This window comes from Vipera ursinii (assembly GCF_947247035.1).
Source record: "Vipera ursinii genome assembly, chromosome: 7".
Lineage (NCBI taxonomy): Eukaryota > Metazoa > Chordata > Lepidosauria > Squamata > Viperidae > Vipera > Vipera ursinii.
Window position 1 is genome coordinate 49183945 of NC_139521.1, and position 22177 is coordinate 49206121.

The window sequence follows — 22177 nt, forward strand, 5'->3', positions numbered from 1 at the left end:
TTCTATTTATTCTAAGAGTGGATAAGAGAATTATCTACCACAAATGACCCCTCCAAATCAGCATACCCATGGCCAATCAAATTAAGAGATCTGTTTGGTATAGTGATACGTTTATTAATCAAAGTACTATTCTCAGATTTGATTACTATTTCTGGAGCTAGAAATGATTAGACTGTAAAACATAATTACAGGTAGTCCTCGAGTTACAAGTGTAATGGAGTCTGCCCATTCCACTTGTAACTTGAAAACTTGTAGAATGAATCTCATACCTCGAACGAGATTACTCCCTTGCTCATTAAAATGCATGTGGCTCGTTAAGCGAACATGAAGTATCTCAGGGTGGGGAAGGCCACGGAGGACCAAGTGATGGAACAGGCCCCCAAGGCCTCCCCGACTCACTAAGATACCACATGCGTCCCCTGCTTTCCTGTCGCATTGGACTCACCTGGAAAAGATCTGTCTCCTCTCTGCCGCAGTTCATACTACTGCTCAGATCTAAGACTGGGGAACACTTCCGCACCCTACCACAGCCTGATCTGGACTCCGGAGTCCTTTCCCAGGCCATTGCCGCCTAGATCTAAGACCGGGGAATGCTTCTGTGCCCACCCCACCCCCGCAGCCTGATCTAGGTTCTGGAGGCCTTTTCCAGGTCATTGCTGCCTGGATCTGAGGCCAGCAAATGTTTCCGCAGACTCTCCGTGGCCCTATCACGCCTGGAAAAGGCCTCCGGAGACCAGATCGGGCCATCGGGGTTGGGGGGCAGAAGTGTTCCCAAGCCTCAGATCCGGGCCACAGTGGCCTGGAAAAGGCCTCAAAAGCCCCAATCCATGTGGAAGCATCCCCCAGCTTTGGTTCCATTCTCTGTTGCAAAGAACAGAGGCCTAAAATACCATGAGATCGTGCGAGATCAATAGCGTGAGATCTCACCCCACTGATCTCACGTGATCTTGCATTACTTTAGGACTCCATTTTCTGTGAACACACCGAAGGCCTGGAGCAGGCCTCTTCACAGGGTGAGTATTGAAGGCCTGGTGCCTAGGCAGACCTGGTGCGTAGGTGGGGAGGGAGGGAATAACCAGAGTGAATGTTGCAGAGCCACTACTGTCGCTCGTAAGGGCGAACGACTGTTATGGTGCTGCAATATTCGTAACTTCAGGACTTGCTCGTAAGCACTAGGAGGCGCTCATCACATAACTTTGAATGAGCGTAATTTGGGGATGACCTATACTTTAAAATATTGGTGTTAAGAGTAGAACCTTGCTCTAAGAAAGCATATATAGCGTTACACTTTATTTAACTTCTATTGTCTCTTAAGAGATTTAGCCATTTACAGAAATGTAGTCAAGTTTGTTTGTTGCAATAAACATGTTCAAAACTAACAATTATTTTATAGCACAACCTTATGGATGGGAGGTCTCAAATCCATAAGAAACTCCCTAATGCCCGATATACATATTCATCATTAAAATATCATATGGCTCTTGTTTTTTTTTCCTAAGAGCTGAATACTGATTTTGATAGAATTAACCAGTTTCATAGTTTTGATTACTGAGGAAGAAGCTTCAATAGCTGGCTTATTCAACAGAGATATTTTCTGAGAGGGAAACACAAATGTATAGTATAGCTATTTAATTATATTAATAATAAAGTAAAGGCCTTTAAGTTGAACTTGACAGATATGATTGTGCAATATTCTTGGCAAAAGAGTGGAAGTGATTTGCCACTGGCTTGTTTGGTTTTTTTATAATTTTATTTTCCAGTCTAACTAAGCAGCCATGATCCTGCTTGGCTTCATTTCAATAGCTGTGCCCAACTTCCAATAATTACTTAGTGGAACAGCTTTTGTCTGCTGACGTGTTTGTTTTTATTATGGTGTGGAATTGATATCATGCATTTTGGTGAAATGAATAAAATATTCCATTTCCCGATATTACTATGAGTGTAACTTATATGACATGAGTATCACTTTTTATCTTTCTAAACATTTGGATAGCCATATAAATAAGCCAAACTTATGTATTTATAATATATTGGTGATAGTTGGTTGTTAATGAATTCTTGGTGAATTCTCAGTTGATCGGCATTCTATATAGCAATAGCACTTAGATTTATTTTGCACTCCGTAATGCTTTAGAGCCGTGGTGGTGAACCTATGGCACGTGTGCCACAGGTGGCACACAGAGCCCTCTCTGTGGGCACGCGCGTCGTCATCCCAGTCCTAGGCCTTCAGCTGGGTTTTATAAAACCTTTTCACTTTAGGCCTCCGCCACTGTGTGCAAGGAAAAAAAAGGTTTAATCAATCAATCAATTTCAACTTCTCGCGGGGAAAAAAAAGATCTCGCAAAGTTGGAATTGATTGATTGAACTTTTTAGTTCCACCCAGTCTGCCGTTACCACTGCAGCCATGCCCACCCAATGGGCCACACCCACTCAATGCACCACGCCCACCCAATGGGCCACGCCCACCCAATGGGCCACTAACACCTGGCACCCGACGATACATAAGTGGGTTTTGGGTTGCAGTTTGGGCACTCGGTCTCTAAAAGGTTCACCATCACTGCTTTAGAGCATTCTCTAAGCAGCTTATAGAATCAGCATATTTCTCCCAACAATCTGGGTCCTCATTTTACTGACCTTTGAAGGATGGAAGGCTGAGTCTGTCTTGAGCCAGTCAGGATCAAACTCCTGGCTGTGGGCAAAGTTAGCCTGCAATTCTGCATTCTAAGCACTGTACCACCATGACTCAGTAACAATTTAACTGAGAATTCAAAAAATAGGAAGAGTTTCTTTTGCTTTGATGTAATGCAAGGGCAACTTAAATTTTTGTTCAAATTCATGGGACCAATTTCAAAAGCTTTCTATAAGCTATTAGATCAGTCCTTCGGCAAGGATATAATCACAACTTATGACAGATCATTATCTGTGTAAATTATTCAAATTGCTAATAAAGAATTTTTTAGGGAGGCTGAAATGATCATTTCGAACTTCTTATGTTCTCATCAGTCAATCATACCCTTTTTATCTGAGATTCGAACCTGGGCTGATTATAATGATCACTGCCTTGGTGGAGCAGTGGGCTAATGCCTCCTTAAGTAACACCAGCTGCCTACAATTAGTGCAGGTTCGCATCCCACCAGGCTCAAGGTTGACTCAGCCTTCCATCCTTCCGAGGTAGGTAAAATGAGGACCCAGATTGTTGGGGGCAATAAGCTGACTTTGTAATAATGCCGCTTGGGGGTGTGTGTGAAAGCCCTAATAAGCAGGCATATACATAGAATGAAGGCTACTGCTAAGCTTGTAAGCCGCCCTGAGTCTTCGGAGAAGGGCGGGATATAAATGGAATTAAAATAAAAAAAATAAATATAAATAAATATACATAGAATGAAGGCTATTGCTAAGCACATTGATTTGTGCTTTAAATTGTAAGCCGTCTTGAGTCTTCGGAGAAGGGCAGGATATAAATGGGATTAAAAAAAAATTCAGCCTCCCTAAAAAATTCTTTATTAGCAATTTGAATAATTTATATATATATATATATATATATATATATATATATATATATATATATATATATATATATATATATATATATATATATATATATATATATATATATATATATATATATGTATGGTGGGACGCGGTGGCTCAGAGGGTTAAGACGCTGAGCTTGTCGATCAGAAGGTCGGCAGTTTGGCGCGTTGAATCCCGAGTGCCGCATAACAGAGTGAGCGCCTGTTACTCGTCCCAGCTTCTGCCAACGTAGCAGTTCGAAAGCACGTTAAAATGCAAGTAGAAAAATAGGGACCACTATGGTGGGCAGGTAACAGTGTTCTGTGTGCCTTTGGCGTCTAGTCATGCCAGCCACATGACCACGGAGACGTCCTCGGAGAAGCGCTGGCTCATGGCTATATCAGTCTCCCTTTAATTCTTTGTTAGCAATCCAAAATATTTATTATATATATATTCCACAAAGACATTTTGTGGTATATATTCCACAAAGACATTTTTTCTCCCACAAATTAATTATGTAGAACTATCCATAAATATTGTTTATTAGTAAATAAATAATTGTATTATTTATCTAAAATTATAGCTCTTCATACGTTCATTTGGGCAATGTAGAGTGGATTGAATATATTAGATTGGTAGACATGTTGTACACTCTGAATTTGTACTGAAATTATACAAAACATAAGACTGAGGACCTCCATGAATGATTTAGTTTTAGTCTGATTATTTTTTCTGTGGACAAAAGTCATTTGATCACATACTGTATTTTAGAGAAATATATGTGTAATTTGTATCAATATTATGCACAGAAAGTTTTTCATACAGATTGTGTAAAGTATATGCTCATGTGAACAATATATTTGTTACTTTTACAAATCAGCTATGGAAATTGATGGTCTTCAGAATAAGTTTGTAAAACTCTAATGCAATTATAAGTTTGTAACATGTTTGAAAATAAACTCCAGTATAAAAGCAATTAACTTGTTTAAAGAATTTGCAGAATGTAGCTTAATTTTCAAGACCGTTTTGCTCTTATTTTTGATTTTGATAACCTAATACATTGTAATGTAAGAAAGCTGTAAATTCAGCAAACTGGAAAGATAGATGGCTTCATTCCATCTGGTCAGTTGTTTTTCAGGACCACACGGACTGCATCTTTATGAATATATCTGTTGATGGTTGTCTGGAAAACATGTATAAATAATAAGAACTGTAGATAGTTGGATTGCTGCTCCTAAATCTGAGAGTTTGGCATGATTTCTAATCAGTTTTATTATTGATCTATGATGTGATATTTATATAATTTTATCAAATTCATCAAGAATAAGAAATAATGTATAACAAATAATATATCTAATTATTTGGCAGGTTTTTATTTTTCATTAAAGGTACCTACATTTCTCTTGAAATGTTTTAGAATTTTTAGAGTGGCATGCATGCTGCAAATTAAACTAAGAAAAAACAAATAAGCAAAAGTTTGGAACTTGTATCTATGTCCAACATATTATACCTCGACTTTTTCTTCACATGCCTAACTTTTTTACTTTGTTGTCTTCTGAATAACACATATAGTCATGCTGGGCTCATTTAGAATTTACAGATGAGTCAGTGAAATAGGACAAATGTAATTTTTTTTTATTTTATTTATACTTCAAATTTCAAGGCTATCCAACTTCAAAGACACTGAGTGACTAATATATAAAATGGTAAAAGTAAAATTTGAAAAGATAATCATTTGAAGGAAACAGCTGTTTCTTCCCACCTGTCGCAACAAGAGATAGACAAAAGGCTACACAATCATCCTAACCCAAAACTGGGAAACAGCCATGTTTTTAATGCCCTCTTAAAGACCAGTCAAGTGATCTGCAATTACTGTAAAAGATCATAAGATCCTAAGAGATAAATATTCTTCCAATAGAAAAATGAGGAAGGTTCATGTTATTTCTTACTCTCTACTGATGTTTGGGTTTATGAGTTATTTTAGGCGTTCATGCATCATGAAGATTTGAATGCTATTTCCAAGCTCTGTTTATACAGTAGATAGACTGGAATTTCAGTCACTAAGCAAGGTGGATGTTAAGCAAATCATTTCACGACCAGGCCTGATTTTATGAACATTTTACCACTGCCATTAAGTGATTAACTATAATTGTTAAGTGAATCACATGCTCATTAAGCGAATCACATAATTAATAAGTAAATCTGGCTTCTCCAATTAAGTTTGCTTGTCAGAAGCTGGCTGGGAAGATCACAAATCATGATCTTGCAAACACTCCAACCATCTTGAAAGCAAGCCAGTTGCCAAATACCCAAATTGCAGTCACATGACCATAAGGGTGATGTGATGGTTGCAACTTCAGTGATGGGTTATAAGTCACTTTTTATGAGATTACTGTAACTTTAAATGATAGTTAAACAAACGGTCATAAGATGAAGACTACCTGTATATTGATAAAAAATATTGATGAAAAATACCCTTATGAAATAATTGTAGGATACAAAAATGATTGGAAATCTGTATTATGTAGTATATAAATATGTCTATATTCAGTATTATTGTAAAGCTTCTATCCATAGATTCTGATATTAACAGTACTTGTCAGAAAGGAACTTTTTGATAATTGCTATTTGTCAAAACTTAATTTTTTATATATATTGTGCTGCAGAGATTCAAATGCTAATAAACCTTTTCTTGGTCTTATTTGCCTACATTAATTTCCTTCTATAGCAGGGGTGTCAAACTCAGTTTCATTGAGGGCCGCATCAGCATTGCGGTTGCCCGCAGGGGGCCAGGTGGGTGTGGCCTACTGGGTGGGCGTGGCTAAAGTGCGTATGGCCTACTGGGTGAGCATGGCCAGCTCTACATCGTTCGCATCAAGGGTGCCTATGGGGGCCTGGGCAGGAGTGGGACAGATCTGAGGGTCTCTGGCAGGAGGAGGGTCTCTGGGCCAGGGCCAAGGCAGTGGGGGCCGTTCCCTCACTGTTTCCAGGATGGCTTTGCGGGCCGCATGAAACCACTTCGCAGGCCGGATCCGGCCCCCGGGCCTTGTGTTTGACATGTCTGTTCCATAGTATAAAAAAGTATGCCTATGTACATTCTTGGGAAGAACATTTGTATTTTAAGAGATATAATGTATCAAAATTACTCAGTGGTCTAGTTCATACATAATATACCAACTGAAGAGAATATATGTAACTCAGGGTTGAATTGTGGGTCTCTTTGTGATCTCTAAACTTGGTTGTTATCTGAAATGTCTGCAAGAAAACAACTAAGCTCAGAGAGCACCAAGGACTTCACACATAATGCTAAATTGCAATTCCTTTTTACTTGTGCAGGTAGTTCTGTTCCATTCTGTCATACGTAATGTATGGATTTTCATATCATATTAATTTATCATACTATTTTGGTTAACATAATGTGTAAACCAGAATGATATCTAGTGAGCATTATGTGTGAATCAGAATGATACCCACTTTTTCTACAATTCCTTTGTAAAAAGTAGCAAAGTCTAAATAGAAAATAACACAAACTAATTTGCTAAACATTTCTTCCTTCCTTTTCAAAGGTTTGCTCCAAATTACTACTGATGACTTTTGTTTCTACTATGCACGAAAAGATGGTGGTTTCTGCTTTCCAGATTTTCCAAGAAAACAAGTTCGAGGACCGTCTTCTAACTATTTGGATCAAATAGAAGAATATGGCAAAGAAGAAGATATAAGCAGGTTTCTAAAGATAAATATTTTTTAAATCAGAAAGCCTGACAAATCTTTGTGGCCTGATAATGTGTTGAGTCAGTTTCTGCTTGTGCTCTCTAGCTATGTCATCCAGATGTTGATTTTTCCAGCTTTGGCTAAGAAACTGTTCTTTAAAGTACTGAATTCTTGCATAATACATACTTTACTAATGATTCATAAAATTGTTAGATCAAATATATTGCAGATGTCTTATCTGAAATCTTATCAAGGTTACTCGTTAATATTTTTCTGATTTGTTGAAAAAAATCACTCTTGCTTTCCTGATTTTTCTTTTTACTCAATATTTTCATATTTTGTATTTACATATTTTATTTGCATAATTTATAATCTGCCTGATTTCACTAACTACATAACAATACAATCATTTATGATTAAAAATGGAATAATATCATTTAAATGTAGTGCAATTAAAAAGGTGTTTCTTATGTTGTCAATATTTGATAATCATTGAAAATTAATGAGAAATTCAAGCAGTGTTTTTAGCAATGAGAGTTTATGCTCATTGTATGAAGTTACATAATATCCAACAGTGGTCCAGTTGAAATTTCTATAAATTTATTCCAGACTCTTTTATTCCAGTTTTATTTATGACTTCTATATTATGCTTTGTTAATTCATTTTAATATTTTAAATTATTTGATTTATATACCTCACATAGCATTGGTTTCTACTATTTTTTCCTGAAATCTCTCCACACAGCCTTTAACTATATAAAAGTGCTAATATCTAAACGTAAAAGACCACAGTCAACTTACTATCAATTGGCACTACATGAACTAATTCTCCCATCTCAGACAGGAATCCAGGTTTGATCATGATTGATGCAAATCAGCCTTCAAATGTTACAAATCTAGCAACTATCCCACCATTATAACTTATCCGTTAGATTGAAGTCTAACAAATCTAATAAAAAGAACCAAACAAATTATCTGGGACCAACTTTTCCAAGCTAAAAATGAAAGAAGTTCCTGTCTTTTAAGGAAAATAATTGTAAGTTCCTCGATTAATAAGACTTTTGGCCTGTGATTAAGATGTTCAAAACAATAGCATACCAGATCCTCATTCATATTATGAGTCCATTAAAACTAATCTATAGCAAGATCAGGATTTGGAGAATGCCGGCGGGTTATTCCCAGGGGAAGGGCGTTCTCTGTGGGTGCGCCTGCCCTATGGAACCAACTACCCACGGAACTTAGGACTGCCCCTGACCTTCGCTCATTTCGCCGGGACCTGAAAACTTGGCTCTTTGATCTGTTTGGTCCAGACTGTGGGGTTGTTAATTTAACTGGGTTTTAGATTTACTCTTGGGGCTTGAATTTAATTTAATTGTTTTAATTGATTTTAATTTTTTGTATTTCATGGTTTTAACTGCCCTGTAAACCGCCCTGAGTCCTACGGGAATAGGGCGGTATACAAATTCAACAAAATAAATAAAATAAATAAATTTCACCCAAGAGGTGGGAAGAACTTTATTGTGCTATACAGGTCCTCCTCCACTAGTTCTTTGCCTCAGTTCATGCCTCTAAACAACATTGCCCTGGCCACCAATCTCTCATCTGATAATTATTAAATTAATCAATCAGTTAAAAAAGATAAAGGGCCTGATAGCAATCTAATAAACCCAGTTGGAATGGTATAGCAACGTTATTTGGTGGGTAAACCCCGCCCCCTCGGCCTTTAGTGTTAACACATTCCAAATAGCCAAAGACTGGAATTGTTTCATTACTATTCCCCTTTTTTAACACAGGAAATAGCATGGAGCCTTACAATTATTTTCCAATCAGTTTTTAAGTATTCCTACTAAGTTGTATGCATGCTTTCTATAAGCCTCTGGATTGGCTGGAATGTGAGAAATTTCTAGTCAATAAACAGTGTCTTTAGACAGGCCAAATTCATCATGGATCAATGTACTATTTCATAGTTTTTAGCAGAGCAATATAAACATATATACAGGCACCATTGTTATATATTTCATTATTGATGCAAAATAAAAAATTGATTCTATCCCTAGAGAAAGTTGTTTCATTCATCTATAGCCAGGAGATTACTTTGCTTAATTAGGATCTGTGGCTGGCCGACAAACCATACTCAGCAAGTAGTCCTCAATGGTACTACATCCACATGGAGAGAAATAATCACTGGGGTACCGCAAGGCTCCCTCTTAGGCCCAGTACTCTTCAATATCTTCATAAATGACTTAGATGAGGGAATAGAAGGGGAACTCATCAAATACAGATGACACTAAACTGGCAGGAATAGCCAACACCCAGAAGACAAGCTCAGGATCCAAAAAGATCTTGACAAACTTGAACAATGGGCCCTATCCAACAAAATGAATTTTAAGGTGGAGAAAAGCCAAGTTTTACATTTAGGCAGGAAAAATCAAAGGCATAAATACAGATTAGGTAAGACTTGGCTCAAAAACAGTAACTGTGAGAGGGACCTTAGAGTCCTATGACTATGAGCCACCAGTGTGCAGTAGCAGCCAAAAAAGCTAATACAATCCTGGGTTGTATAAAAAGAGGCACAGAACACATGAAGTATTAGTACTGCTTTATAAAACCCTAGTAAGACCACCAAGCAATTTTGGTCACCATACTACAAAAAAGATGTTGAGACTTTGGAAAAAGTTCAGAGAAGAGCCAACTAAAATGATCAAAGAAGAACGGCTCCAGGACTTGGGTTTGATTAGTGCAGGGGTAGGCAACCTTGGCTCTTTTATGACTCGTGGACTTTAACTCCCAGAATTCCTGAGCCAGCCATGCTGAGGGAAAAGGGAGAGGTTTCCAAGCTGAGCCATGCTGGCTCAGGAATTCTGGGAGTTGAAGTCCACGAGTCATAAAAGAGCCAAGGTTGCCTACCTCTGGGCTACTGTAAAGAAAAGAAGAAACAGGGGTGACATATATTTGAGTGGCTGTCACAAAAAAGAGGGCATCAAACTATTCTCCAAAGCACCAAAGGGCAGGACAAGAAGCAATGTTTGGAAACTGACCAAAGAGAGAAGCAAACTGGAATTAAGGAGAAACTTCCTAACAGTGAGGACAATTAACCAGTGAAACAGTTTGCATTCAGAAATTGTGGGCACTCCATCACTGGAGGTTTTTAAGAAGAGACTAGACAGTCACTTGTCTGAAATGGTATAGGTTGTCCTGTTTGAGCAGGGGGCTAGACTAGAAGACCTCCAAGGTCCCTTTCAGCTCTATTTTATTTTAAGGATGTTGCACAAAAAATACAGTTACCGGTATGTAAACTAGATGCAGTAGTAGCAATTGCCTTTCTTTATTTAAGAAAAGAGTAAAACGACTATATTGTAATATTTTAATATTTATGTAGACAATAGTTATTACCTTAATTAAAGCAGGTTTCCACCACAGTAAATCTGACAATAGACAGATATCTATGATAGTCTGTACTGATGATCCAGCCATTCCATCTTTAATTTTGTTTGGCTTTAGAAGAAGCCTCTAGGGGTGCCGTTAATTACTGTAGAGAAGAAAAGGTCACAATAAATTATTTCAAAACCAAAATCTAAAATTTATTTTAAATGACTTAAGATATCTCATATATTGATTGCAAATAAACAATCATAATAATACATTCCAGTTTCATCCTTTAAATAGTTGCACTTGCATTCTAAACCTTGACATCTGGTTTGAATAAAATTATTTTTGACAAGGCCAGCAGCAGATTTTTTTCATATAAAAGGAGTGAATGCTAGACTTTCAACTAGAAAACCTTTAAAGGCAGATTTATTTGCCAAATGTGGCATAGCTCTCAGGTATTGCATATAATAATTTACAGCCCTGAGATATGATCTAGTCCTGCTTCTTTAGAGCACTATGTAAAAGGAAAAAAATCACATTTCATTTAGAAACTGGAATGACCACGCTGGATTCTAGGGTCGCCATATAACAGCTGTATTTCTCGTTCAAGATTTATATTTCCAGCAATTCTACATAATTTTTTTTCTTTATGTAGAACCAAAATTTAGAATGATCTATATCAGTATGACTTCTGTGTAGGGCATTTTGGTCCATGAGTCTATCAAAAACTAGAAAAACATTTTGGTAGTGTGTGTTTGACATAACTCTCTAAGTCAGGGGTCCACAACCCCTGGTCCGTGGACCAGCAACAGGCCGCAGCATACCAGAAACTGGTCTGTGCAAACAAAGCCCCATCTTCGGGATGTAGGAAGTACATGAAACCATGCCCCCTCTGGTCCACAGAAAAACCTCTCTCCACGGAACCGGTCCCTGGTTCCAGTGGTGAAAAGAAGCAAGGCCTCTTTAAGGAAAGGGTAGAAGAGACAGGATCAGAAAAAGGAAGGGAGGCAAGGTTGTCGTGCAGGAATGCAAGCTAATTTGAGGGCTAGTCCACATGGAGCTCCATTTCCATCTGTCCTGTTTGCCATTGTTCGCTCCCTAGAGACTAAAATAGAAGATCTGTAACTTGAGTTGGCCACGAACAAGGAGTGTATATCGGAGGTGGTGACACTTTGAGAGTTGTATGCAACAAAATTTCACTTTGATGTACGCCGACTGGTGTACATTCAAAGTGATAATAAAGGTATTATGAGGATGATGGTGCTCAAAAGGTTGGGGACCTAGACCTCTGCTCTAGGTCGAACTTGGTAATCTAGGCAACCAATACCAGCAGGATATTTATTTATTTATTTATTTATTTATTTATTTAGATTTGTATACCGCCCTTTCCCGAAGGACTCAGGTCGGTTTACAGGGTAATTAAAACAAGAAATACAAAAGTTAAAAACGATTAAAAAAATTACAACAGTCCCTGAAAAAGTAAAAGCCCCCAATTAAAATTAAAATTAAAATTCTCAGCCTGGGCCAGAGAGCTCGAAGAGCCAGGTCTTCAGGTCCCGGCGGAATGAACGGAGGTCGGGGGCAGTCCTCAGCTCCACGGGCAGCTGGTTCCAGAGGGCAGGCGCACCCACTGAGAAGGCCCTCCCCCTGGGTGTTACCTGCCGGCAATCTTTTACCGGAGGCACCCTGAGAAGACCCTCCCTGCGGGAGCGCACTGGATGAAGGGAGCTTGATGCTGGCAGCAGGTGTTCCCTCAGATATCCCTGACCCAAGCCATTTAGGGCTTTATAGGTCATTACCAGCACCTTGAATCTCACCCGGAGGGCAACCGGAAGCAAATGCAGCTCGCGGAACAGAGGTATTACATGGGAGTATCGGGAAACCCCCATCACAACTCGTGCGGCTGCATTCTGCACCATTCTCCAATATTAAAGGAAACCAATCACATTACAAATTCAGTATGACCAGTCCAAGAACACTGTAGAGCTCTTTCCTTAGCCTGCTTTAATGCCTTTAATGTGATATTGTAGCAAAGGTAAAATAATATCCTTTTTGCAGAATTAACTTGCCCCCGTGACTTGTAGGAACCTGAGAATCTAGCCTACATGTCCCTTCAGTGTTTTTTCTATATATCAACCTGTGCCCTACCCTCCCAACTTGTTCATAGGATTACCCTAAAATCACCAGAACAGTCACAACATTTTTTTCAGCTGACGTTGCTCTACTCAGGAAAATATTTTGCTACTTTAATCAATTACTATTAAGTATTTAGATTATTAGTATTGTTCTAATATTTATTAGAAACATTTAGTAGTTTGAAGAATTTAGTAGTCTGAATATTTTATTTACTAGTTATTTTTATTACTCTTAGAAAACCTGTGTGAATTTTAACTTGGATCTTGTATTCTTGTAAGCTGTATAACATGATGGTCAGTGACCATAAAAGATAGCCTGTAACAACCCTAGGAGATAGATTGGGCTGGGAGTGCTGCGATGATTGTCTCTAACACCTTAACCACTTCCTATGTAATAAATAAAGTTTCAGTGTAAATAAATGTCAGCCGAGAGAGAGAGCTAATGTGATACAGTGATTAAGGTATTAGATTAAAGTCAGAGGGACCCAGACTCTGGTCTATTTTTGGTCATGGACACCTAATTGCATCAGTAATCATATGTAGGCAGTCCAATTTATCAGGTTTATTCTTTATGAAGGAAGCGTTTCTATGTGCGCACTGACCAAAGCCATTAAAGAAAATGTAAGAATGCACAGAAACAAGTAAATAAATTAGTAGTTTTGTCACAATCTGGTTTTTTTATATTTTGTAATATTTTTCTAATCATTCCAGATCTTTTCGTGTTACCTTAGCATGGATTTTGAAATGAACTACATGATATCGAGCTTCAAAATAATTAATTTGGATGCTAAAATTTGTTACATTATTTATGCAAAGTATTGCTCATTTCTTTTTGGAGAGATAGCAAACATTCCTGAACAATATGGGATGAGACATATGGGGGAATAGGGAAAACATTCCACACTATTCAGGAGATCATCCCAACCTTTCTGAGTGACTGTTGCTGGAATACATCTAATTCCAGAACAGAAGAGCAGACAGGAAACCTTATTTCTTATTTCTTATTTAAGTTAAATTACCTTAGGAACAATTTCTTTTTATGCAGAATAAATGTGTTCATTTTTCTCCTAATTTATAGTAATGTTTTTGTACTATGTGAAAAATTCTGGGCAGAAAGTTTAGGAAATAAATACATAAACAAAAGTGAATTGGAGCAAAAAGATGTTTCTTTAGCAGATAGTATATTGTCCTGGAAGAGTCATGTTGCCATTTACTTTTCCAAGTCATTATCTCTAGGTCCACCTAATTTTCTCCAAACTCTCAATATTATGTACTCTTTTTCTCTGTTTTAGATGCTCTCTTTTTCTACTTTCTCTTCTTCTGCAGTCTTATTTGTTAGTTGCTTCTCTATGTGTAAAAAATGGGCTCTGAAAGTAACTAGTTAATCTCCAAACAATTAATAAATATTTATTATTAATTTGTCAAATTTGTAAGGCCACCCAACATCAGCAAGATTCTGGGCAGCATATGACAAAGCAAGAAACAATATAACAAAGAAAAGAACAATGCATGTCTAGAAAAGAAAAAATATTCAGATGAATATGTTCAAGCATGCAAAAGACTTGTATCTCACTCCAACTCAATTGTTGGGGAAAACCCAAGTTTTAAAGACCTTTTCAATACAGTCACAGTACCGACTGTACCATTTTCCGGGGTGATGCTGTTCCAGGGACAGGCACCATGACAGAGAAGGCCTCTTTCCTGGGACCCATCAAATGATGTTATTTCCATATCTCAGTGTAAATTCCCACAGATCAAACAACAACTAATATTGTAGACCAGTGGTCCCCAACATTTCCGGCTTGGTGGCCAACCAGAGGGATGGGGAAAGGGGATAGTTCTGTGTGAGTGGCAGGCAAATGGAGCTTCATGCACAAGCACCCACCACTCATGCAGCCCGGTTCCAAACGGGCCAAGGCTGGTAATGGGCCACACCCCATTACAACTGGGGACAGTTGTAGACAGTTAACTAAAAACTTAGCTTATAAAAGAATGGTCAATTATCAGTTTTATTAGCTGGTTTTTAAAGTGAAAGTTACTTTATCATCAAATTGAAATATATCATGCTAAATAAATGCCACCAGTATATCACATTTTGTATTTTTTGCTATTAAAAATAAAAATAAAAATAATTTTCTTATTTGTTTGTTTTAGGAAACATAAACACAACTGTTTTTGCCTCCATGAAGTTGTAAGTGGCTTCAGGCAACCTGTTGGAGCAGTACATTCTGGAGATGGATCACACCGTCTTTTTATCCTTGAGAAAGAAGGCTATGTGAAAATATTAACACCTGAAGGAGATATAGTCAAAGAACCATTTCTGGACATACACAAAGTTGTTCAAAGTGGAATAAAGGTTTGAATTCCTTTTATTTACTATTGGGGACTTCCTTTCTTTTAAGTCTAATTTTGTGTTACATTTTGTATTGTTTTCAATTTTGCTTAATTTTAACTCTAGAAAGTAAATAATAAAATAGAACATAAGTCTTTTAAAATGAGGTTTTCATTTAAGTTGTTAGAAAAATAAATGGCTTCAGCCTAATGTGCATTCATCATGATTAAGATCCAACCATGATTTGAACTCAGTTACTCAATCAGTCCACAGTTCCTGTGCAGACTTTCAAGTAAAGTATTCAATTTTCTTTGAGCGTACAGCTATAAATGTGATATAGTTATGCAGTTTAGAACCAGATCATTATCTATCTCAGTTAAAATGGTAGCTCTTTATAAATTATTTCTATGAAATAGATTCACCCCATTGGTAATCAAATGCTGTTATATACAGAAGGGGGAGCTCTCACTGCATCAACTATTTAAAATGATAAGTCTTTGCTTATATTAAAATCAAATTCTCCACTATAAATTAGACATTGAAAAAGTCCTTTCCCCCCTTAATCTTGATTATATGTGTCAAAACATATTGCTTTAGAAAAACCAGTTTTGTTTGCAAAATTAACCCATTAACCTGTGAAATTGGAAACTTTCATTAAAATAAATAGAATGATGTTAACTGAAAACAGAATAGCTAAGTGACTCTGTTATACTTCAGTATACAGTATGTATTAACAACTGAATGGTTTAGTGACTAAAGAAAATTCATGAAAAAAGGTATGTTAGGATTATTATAAAGCAATGGTATATTTTCTAATTCTAAGAATATTTTTATATGATCACATCAAAAATGTATTACCTGAAAGTACTATCACATATATTAGTTATTTAAAGTCTAGATCTGTTTAAAAACAGCATGACATTTAAATGTTAAAATTGAGATAAAAATCTATATTCAGGTTAATAACTGCAATCTGGTCTTATTTATTATATACCTCTTCATTAATCTGAGTCAAGAGATGGCATTTTAGTATATTATAAACTGTATATTCCTTAAGCTTGATTCCCAGACTTTTTTTATAAAACTTTTATGGGTGTGATTGTTTTGAATTATCATTATTAAGTGTTTGTGACTAAACTTGATATGTCATTTCATTGTAGGCTGCTTTGTTAAAAGTAATTATGAAAGATCATAGAAGTTGATAAGATCTATGAAAACAATTTCGTGTAAGACCAGTTAATCTTCCCTCCTTAGGCAGTCTGAGTAGTCAAATACTGAAGAAAACATGTGCCATGGAAACTGACAGAGTAATTGTATCAAAATCATAATGACCCAATAAAATAACTTCCAGATGCATTGAACTCTCCTAATTTCCAGGTAGCATTGCTTAGTGACAAGCCACACTATTTAAAATTATGGGGAAATAATCATAGCTTTCTCGTACTTTGTGTGAGGAAGCTAAGATATTGTATTGAAATCAACCATTTAAAACTGATAATAGCATTTCAATCATAAATCATATAGAAACATAATGAAAACATAAATCATCTAAGGAGAATGAGAGAACCTCCATGAAAGGGAAAACATATGTCAGGGAAATGAGTGATACTGGGGAGAGACTATTAAGAATATATGGGCTAGACTCCTTGACCTCAGCCACCTTATACACCCCTCCAAGCTATGAATTGTTTTTACATGTCACAATGGCTTAAATTTTAATAGGAAGTTTCCCTAAATCTTGAACTACATCAGCTTCTTTGTTTCTTTCTACAGCTGAATACCACAGTGAAGTCAGTTACACAAAGTGACTTCTAGCTTTTTTAACAAGCCAATACAATATTTCTATATAATTCCTTGTATAATCTTCTGAATAGTTTGCCACAAATTATTTATTGCAATTTATTGATAAGAGCAAAGATATATCACCAATATATATATTAGAGACATTTTTTCTCTTTGTCCTTGTAAATTACATCTACCTATACATTGGATATATCTAATGTATATATCTAATGTATATTTCCAATTCATGTCAATAAAATATGTTTATTAAAGTGCCAATACTGGACTTTAATAAATATATTTCATAAAGAAAATGTAAATATTTTTATTTTCATTTATTCACATTTCATATATACAGTTCTTATCTCATTGCTATTGATTGAATGAATATAGTAATAATTAGACAAGATACTAACTATGTGATCTGTAAACATCCCATATAATGGGCTTCTCTCAGGTATCACTGATAGATCCTATCATGTCTGCACATTCTATTACATATTAAAAATGTGCATCTGCCCTTCAACTATCCATGCATTTGTCACATAGGCACTGTTATTATGACTGGACCCCAGAAGAACTGATTATAATAATAATAAACCTTTATTGTCAAAGTACAACATGTGTACATTGAGATTAGCTGAGCCTCCCCCCGTGCTCTCTCCCCCCAACACACAGTGACAACAAACCCTCCATCCCACCACACTATGTGAACCAACTACACCACACACCGGCCTCCCAAGTCAATTCTGCATAAGATTATGTCCCATTTAAAAGCCTAACAGCCCACGGATAAAAGCTATTTTTCAGCCTGTTGGTACGGCTGGCTATATTCCTATATACCGTCCAGGGTATGAGTCATCCCTGAGAATCTTCCTCACTCTTCCAAGGCAACGAGCCCTGGCGATGTCATCCAGTGGTGTCAGGGAACAGCCCACAATGTCTTGTGCTGTGCTCACTACCCTCTGTAATACTTTCCTATCCGCGGCTGTCAGACCAGCATACCAAACCACAATACCATACGAGAGGACGCTCTCTATAGTAGACCGGTAAAAGAGGGTCATTAGCTGTTGTTCTACCCTGTTCTTCCGCAAGACCCTAAGAAAGTGAAGCCTCTGTTGGGCCTTTCTAGCCACCTGAGTTGTGTTAACTTTCCAGGTCAGATCTTCACAGAGGTAGACTCCCAGAAATTTATCATGCCTGAAATGGAAATATGCAGTAGAAAATGAATAGAAAGTCTATTCTTTCTTCCTTACTAGATCAAAATAAAAGCCCTTTCTCCTTTCCAGTGTTGGCTTTCAATAATGTAACATAGCTACTATTATTTCCAATAGAAACTTCACACATGCTTCTTGAATGGAAGTGTATGTATGCAGAGACCGTGGTTAATTTGTTTCATATCTCTGCTCTTAAGATTTAGGTATCAGATCATTCCAAGATGATCAAAACTTCCTAAGAACAACTCCATAGCTATCATTTAACACAATGCTAAGTGTGATTAGCCTTACTGAAACAGAAGACATTGAATACATAAGTGACTTTCTAGTCTAAAGTCATATTTCCTATACATTCTGGAAGTAATTAGAATTGTTTAGGAAACCAACAGCAGTTAAAACATGAAACATCACAATGTTATAAGTATTCTTTAATAAATTGTCTACGTTCTTGAAACAACAGGCTTAAGCACTAGTGAATATTTATAAATTACATGGTATGCATTTTTAAAAAAAATTAAGGAAAAATATGACCAGACAGGACAAACTGTTGTTTCAGTAGTTTCCTTTTCAGCAAGACAGTTTACTGCATTTGCATATTATACACATTCAAAGCTGCTCTGTTCAGAGAAAAATACAAAATATGGCATATGTTTTTAAGATTTGTAGTCTCATCTAAACTAAAATTCAAATAGTAATTACAAAAAATAGAATTGCAGCTATACTTTAAGCTACTTGTTGAGCATTTCATCCCTTAAATTTGATAAAATTCATATTCTGTTCACAAATACTATGATTGCTTAAAGAATGTACATGTACAAAATAAGATGTAACATCTATCAAGTTATGTCTATTCTCTGAGTTCAGTTAATCAGTATGACAATATATAGCAGGGCTTTTCAACTAGTGGTACGGGTACCACCTGTGGTACATTGGCACCTGGCAGGTGGTACGCGACCGTCCTAGAAAAGTGGTAGTGGGGGAGGGGAATCAGCTGAACTGGTGGCAGCAACGCACAAGCCTGAGCGAGAGATGGCTGGAGCTACAGGGCTGTCAGGGCTCAGTGAAAGCGCCAGGATCAGCGCCAGACTCCAGCTGGAGCTCAGTGCTGATCGTGGCGCTTCTGCTGAGCCCAGAAGAAGCACCGATCACCTGGAATGTTGCAGCATCTCCAGGGTCTTGTGATTTACATTCAAATGCTTTGCAATTGATTCATATTTTTGATGGTCACAGTGTCCCAGGGTCATGTGAAGTGACCAAAACCTGCTGCAATCACCCAGCAGACGGGGGAAATAAAAATCAAACACCCCCACCCCACTCCCGCTGCCAATCCTCAACAGAAATGCTCACAACAGTGAAAAGCCTTGGTGGAGCAGTGGGCTAATGCCTCCTTAAGTAACACCAGCTGCCTGCAATCAGTGCAGGTTCGCATCCCACCAGGCTCAAGGTTGACTCAGCCTTCCATCCTTCCGAGGTAGGTAAAATGAGGACCCAGATTGTTGGGGGCAATAAGCTGACTTTGTAATAATGCCGCTTGGGGGGGGGGGCGAAAGCCCTAATAAGCAGGCATATACATAGAATGAAGGCTATTGCTAAGCACATTGGTTTGTACTTAAATTGTAAGCCGCCCTGAGTCTTCGGAGAAGGGCGGGATATAAATGGGATTAAAATAAATAAAAATAAAACCTTGGACAGGAGGAAGAGTGCTGCCAGGTGGGCAGGCAGGTGCCTTTCTCGGCTGTGGCTTGGGGGCCAATTTTTTCAGTGCCATTGTAACTTTGAACAGTCACTAAGCAAACTGTTATAAGTCGAGGACTACCTGTACTTCATCACTTTTTTCCTTTTTTGGGGGGGTGTCATCAAGTTTTTGACACCTTGCTAGGCGACTGGTGGTACTTGGATGTTGACATATCCTAAAAGTGGTACAATGGGTGAAAAGGTTGAAAAGCCCTGATATAAAGTACTGCATTGTTTCTTTCTTACTGACTGAGAAAATGACTGAATATTTAATTACCTGTTTTCTTAAAGATCAGAAATAGGTTTTTATTTATCAAATTTATTTAAAAAATTTATATATCCACCTATCTTACCAACAGCTACTATGAGCAGTACACAACAATCAGGTAAAAGCAGCAAATGTAAAAACAGATATAAAATATAAAAATACATATTAGTACATGTCATAAAGTTCGTAAACTAGGTTTGAATAGGCTAAAGATATAATAGTTTTAGCTGTCAATAATATATTTTTATTTAGTTATATTTATATACCGCCCTATTCCCTGAGGACTCAGGGCGGTTTACAGGGAATTAAAAATCCAAAATACAAAAATTAAGAACCAAATTAAAAAATATTAAATTAACCCTGTAGTCAGTTAAAAAGAACCCCAAATTAAAAATTCCTCCTCAGTCTGGGCCCGAGAGCTCAAAGAGCCAGGTCTTCAGGCCCCGGCGGAATGATCGGAGGTCGGGGGCAGTCCTCAGCTCCATCGGCAGCTGGTTCCAGAGGGCAGGCGCTCCCACTGAGAAGGCCCTATCCCTGGGTGTCACCCGCCGGCAATCTCTCACCGGCGGAACCCTGAGCAGACCCTCCCTGTGGGAGCGCACTGGGCGAAGGGCGTTTGATGCCCTTGAGCTTTATAAAAATCTATAAATCGGAACAAGATCACTCAAATGAATGCTACTGTATGTAGAACGTTTTGATGACATGTGGGCAGTATGTTTATGCTAAACATTATATAATGTTGATTTTGGGTCCCGTGCCTTATACTAGAAAAATGTCCAGGAAGAATTATGATGATTCTTTATCATTTTTTATGCACATGTGTAGGTTTAATGTCCTCTGTTTCCTCAAGAAGAATCCCCTGGTGCCAATGAACTGAGTTTAGTCCAAAACAAGTCTCTGTTTGGAAAGTGTAGTTTTCATTGTGGGTGTTCTTGAAATTGTATGCTTTATACCCTGTTATTATGGAGATGTGTGTAGTATGATCATGACTGCCAGTTTCTTTTCTGTGCACTATATGAATTAGAGCTGTATCCCACACACAGTGTTAGATAATCTATATGTTTCTGTTTTGTTATATGTACAATTCAATTTTGACATTCAGCTATTTAAGAAGTGTTCAGAATATCTTCTTGTGATATGTAATTTGTTGTAGGCAGAGGAATGTTTTAGTCAGAAAAATCTCAAAACCAAGTAAATGACATGTCATTTAAAATATGTGTAATTAAAGAAAGGGAAAAAAGAGGGAAAGGAGGACAGAAGACAAATCTAATAGCCACATCATGGTATCCTCTAGCAGGGGTAACCACCAACAATTTAAATCCAAAATATTGGGATTTTGAGAGTTAACCACAGCATTTCCTCGACGTATTTAACAACTTCCTTTTTTAAAAAATGTGACTCATCCAACCCACTGGAGATCCTGCACTATACTAGTAGACACAAATTTTTATAAAATATCTGTGGCTCAGTGGGTTAGGACGCTGAGCTTGTCGATCAAAAGATCGGCAGTTTGGCGGGTCGAATCCCGAGTGCTTTTTCAGTTCATTTTCTGTATCACAACAGACCTGTGAGATGAAAGTGTGATTGGCTTGGGTGCGACCTATGTGCACAGACCTGTAAAATTTTGGAACTCGGAACTGCAGTAATGTTCAAATCCATCTAGAAACCTTCATCCCTTAATGTATTCAGAATCCTTTAGTCAGGAGGTTGTAGTAGAGCATCTTTCGTGATCAACAGGGAGATCACATGACATACACAGGGCAAGTTTCAGTTAAACCTGAATGGTTAAATCTGCACATATTTCTTTCTTGTAAGGCTGTTTGCTGCCAAATACATAGTTCTTAAAGGTGGGATAATTCCATGGAGAATATAATGAGCAGTCTTGGCATAAAACAATACTGTCCTTTGCAGTGATAGAAAAGTGTTGGGACAGGAGCCTCCCAGGGCATACCTGCAAAGAGGAGAAAAGAATGAAGCTCTTTCATTCTTGACTGTTTTTTCCCATTGTTTTCCCATTTGTGTAGCCAGACTAATGGTAAATGTTCAAGAACCAAAATCAGCCAAGATGATTTTAGGTATTCTACCAACTAGGAACCTGCTGAAAAAACCTAAAAGAG

The 22177-nt window shown here is 37.4% G+C and overlaps 1 protein-coding gene across 1 annotated transcript in view; it reads left to right on the top strand.

Moving 5' to 3' along the window:
- Positions 1-22177, top strand: part of HHIP (hedgehog interacting protein) — a gene marked incomplete at its 3' end in the record, with an annotated part of 91744 nt that overhangs the window by 21247 nt on the left and 48320 nt on the right. The window contains exons 3-4 of the mRNA XM_083367778.1: positions 7080-7236; positions 14882-15083. Coding sequence (XP_083223904.1) covers positions 7080-7236; positions 14882-15083 — 359 coding nt within the window. The remainder of the gene's footprint in view (positions 1-7079; positions 7237-14881; positions 15084-22177) is intronic.